The sequence below is a fragment of the Diadema antillarum genome, unplaced genomic scaffold, assembly GCF_040938485.1.
Source record: "Diadema antillarum isolate AM-2024a unplaced genomic scaffold, OU_Dant_1.0 seq00001161_RagTag, whole genome shotgun sequence".
Taxonomy (NCBI): Eukaryota; Metazoa; Echinodermata; class Echinoidea; order Diadematoida; family Diadematidae; genus Diadema; species Diadema antillarum.
This window is the reverse complement of record NW_027271970.1, coordinates 192,112-195,000: the sequence shown is the minus strand read 5'-3', so window position 1 is coordinate 195,000 and position 2,889 is coordinate 192,112. Positions and strand designations below refer to the sequence as shown.

The 2,889-nt window shown below is 40.2% G+C and overlaps 1 protein-coding gene across 1 annotated transcript; it reads right to left on the bottom strand.

Moving 5' to 3' along the window:
• Positions 1-629: 629 nt before the first annotated feature.
• LOC139744338 (uncharacterized) lies at positions 630-2,453 on the bottom strand. The gene is made up of 2 exons (XM_071654780.1): positions 2,378-2,453; positions 630-1,356 (listed from the first exon to the last, which is right to left on the bottom strand). Exons 1-2 carry the CDS (start codon positions 2,445-2,447, stop codon positions 686-688), a joined length of 741 nt encoding a protein of 246 aa, XP_071510881.1. The 5' UTR covers positions 2,448-2,453; the 3' UTR covers positions 630-685.
• Between the last annotated feature and the right edge of the window lie 436 nt (positions 2,454-2,889).

Genomic DNA, 2,889 nt, shown 5'->3' with positions numbered 1-2,889 from the left:
GATATGGCACTTGCCCATGAGGTAAATTCTAACCGAAACAGCATCCATTACAAAGGAAACAAGCATGAAGTCGCCACATTACAACAATGAACACTACACTTTTTCACACACCCACAAAAAAAAAAAAAACGTTTCAGTTTGAGATTGTGTATTTCTGAATGTATAGGCCTATTCTTTTGAGATCAGAATGACGACGTCATGCTGTACTGTTCCATGCGATTGAATGTCATGCTGTTTCAGTTCCAACTTTAAAAAAATGCAATAACTTGTTTCGTCATACAAGAATGGCTAGATGATATAATTGATTAGACGATATCTTTTAAGGATAAAAGTGACCGCGCTAACAATATTTTTATTGTGTTCATCAATTTTGAAGTCATTGAGTAATTAGCATTCTACAGCTGTATGAGATATTACAAGGAATGGAAAAGAAGAATGTTCTTCCTGTGGTGATCTGATCACGCTGAGTAACATGCAGTATTGAGGTAGACTAAGAAAACACATTACCAAGCACCAAATGTGATGAGTATACTTGCACCCTGATACAATGGTATTTCCAGACATCCAAACGATTGTGCAATTTTGTGCTTAATTTGAAATAACTGTAATGACCTCAGAGAAGTATAGGAGATTGAGAACAAGCAGTGCGTTGGTCTGGTCATCCGGTCTGACCGCATGGTTGAGTTTACAAACCCATGATCAAAAATCCTCTGCCCAGTCCCGAGTCTGAATCGGTGGTGGACATCTGGCGGAATATGTCCACCGTGGGAGCCCAGACCACTTGACCGTCGAGACACGAGTCCATCATCAGAAAGCGATCGCTTCGCTCGTGGTAGGCTGCCAGCGCGCAGAAGTGACCATCCACCATCGTTTTGCCATCCTTCACCCAGTGGTACTCATAGTTGACCACGACTCCCTGGCTGGAATCGGCGTGTGAGAGCGCCGCTGTTGCTAGGGAACGGAACTCATCCACGTTGGTGTCGTCTGCATAAATTCTTTTGGCGGGAAGTCCAAACGACTGGAGCAATTCTTGGAGCTGTTTCAAGGTGATTCCAAATCGAAGCAGCCGATCTTCGTCTATAACGGCTGTAGTATGTGGAAAGGAGAACAAATTGGTATCCCTGTAGGGAACGTTGCTGACGTCACAGAGTGTCTGTTCCCGTTGCTCAGGGTACTTTTTCCCGAAGCAGCGCGCACTCATGAGTAGACCGGCGGTCTGGACTCCACAGTATCCCATGGCGCGCTGCTTGCTGAAGATGCGGACTAAAAGTGTCTGTCTGATGGCAGTGTCGTTCAGAAGGTTCTGGCCCTTCGCGGACTCAAATGGTACGAGGTCTTTGGACTGCATCCTTAGTCCTGGAACGTGAATAGAAACCAAATACAAGGCATAACAAAGTCATAATACGGTAAACTAAATTGAAAGACATATATAATGTTCCTTTCTACCAAAGCTTATCCTTTCAGTAAATCATCTGGTGTATCTATGTATTAATCATAATTATACATTTTATAACATCCACTTGAATTAGACTATGTTTTTGAAATGACCCTTTTCAAAATTCTAGTAGTGCACTCTTGGCATTATACAATGACCTGCTGGGCTCCGTTTCATAAAAGATGTTAGGATAAAAACTCTTGCTGGAAAGGCAAGTGCAATAGCAACAGCCAATCAGTAAGTTGGATTCTTGTCGTTACCACGACAATTGTCATTCCGACAAGAGTTGCTGTCATATCTATTTTTTTTTATGAATTGGGACACAGGTCTCTCTGATGGTATAGGCTTTTCACAGTTTTCTTCTGATCAGATGATGTACTGGAATTCGACATGTAATCACAAACAATAAATATTTTTTTCTGCAATGTGTTATTATGTAAATATGCATAATAGTATAAGGTGTTTATTCATCTATCAAAAACCATAACGATACAATCTCTGTCTAGTATACACTACACATTTCATACTAAGCTTCACATTCTGAGGATAATATAGATAACCATAATTCATGTCGAGTATATTGATCGAGAATTCAACACAAAATTATACTATCCCGTATTTATAGGTATCCGCTGACGGACTAGCTTTATACTTCGCCAAGCATACCAGCAAAAAGAATAGAGAAACTAGGAATTCTAGTCCTGATTGCTTTCCACTGATACATTTCTTCAATGGCCATATTGGTTGATAATGATGATTCAAAATGTACCACAGATACAGCAAAAGGTATGGTATAATGACGCACTTAAAAATGTAGACAAAATTACTAATTTTTCCTCGGGGTTGGCATATTTATTCCATTTCTACGCAGATCAAAAACTCCGTTTTATATTACCTGCAGATAGATCAATGTTACGGCAGAAATCTGACAAGAGAACTTACTCGGAAAATCAATGTATAACAGCGAACCTTGGTGGCAGCCTCCTTGAAAATCATTTGTAGCCACTGGCATGCCATGTACCACGAATAAAGCTGCGCCGACCATAGATCCTGGTGAAATATAGATATCGCATACTAGTATATGATACGATATGTCAGACCTGCTAAGTAAACATAGGTAGAGGACTTTACTTTACACCGTGACTGTGCGATATCGGTATAGATAGGGCACTATGCAATATGTGCATTGTCATTCACTCATTGTTAAAGCCTACGAACTGATATGTTGTCTTGCTCAATATTCCCCGGTTGCATAGCATGCATGCACTTCGCAAGGTCATATTCACATACTTGTAGAATAATTATCTTTACTGTTTCGGGCATATTCTACAGCAGCACAGAGCCGGTTTCATCAGTATATTCATAGGTCTATTACACACTATTCTCACATTAAACATGTTAAAACAGGATGCAGTATCTAACATTAGTGTGCTTGCAGACAAGTTGCAGTGATT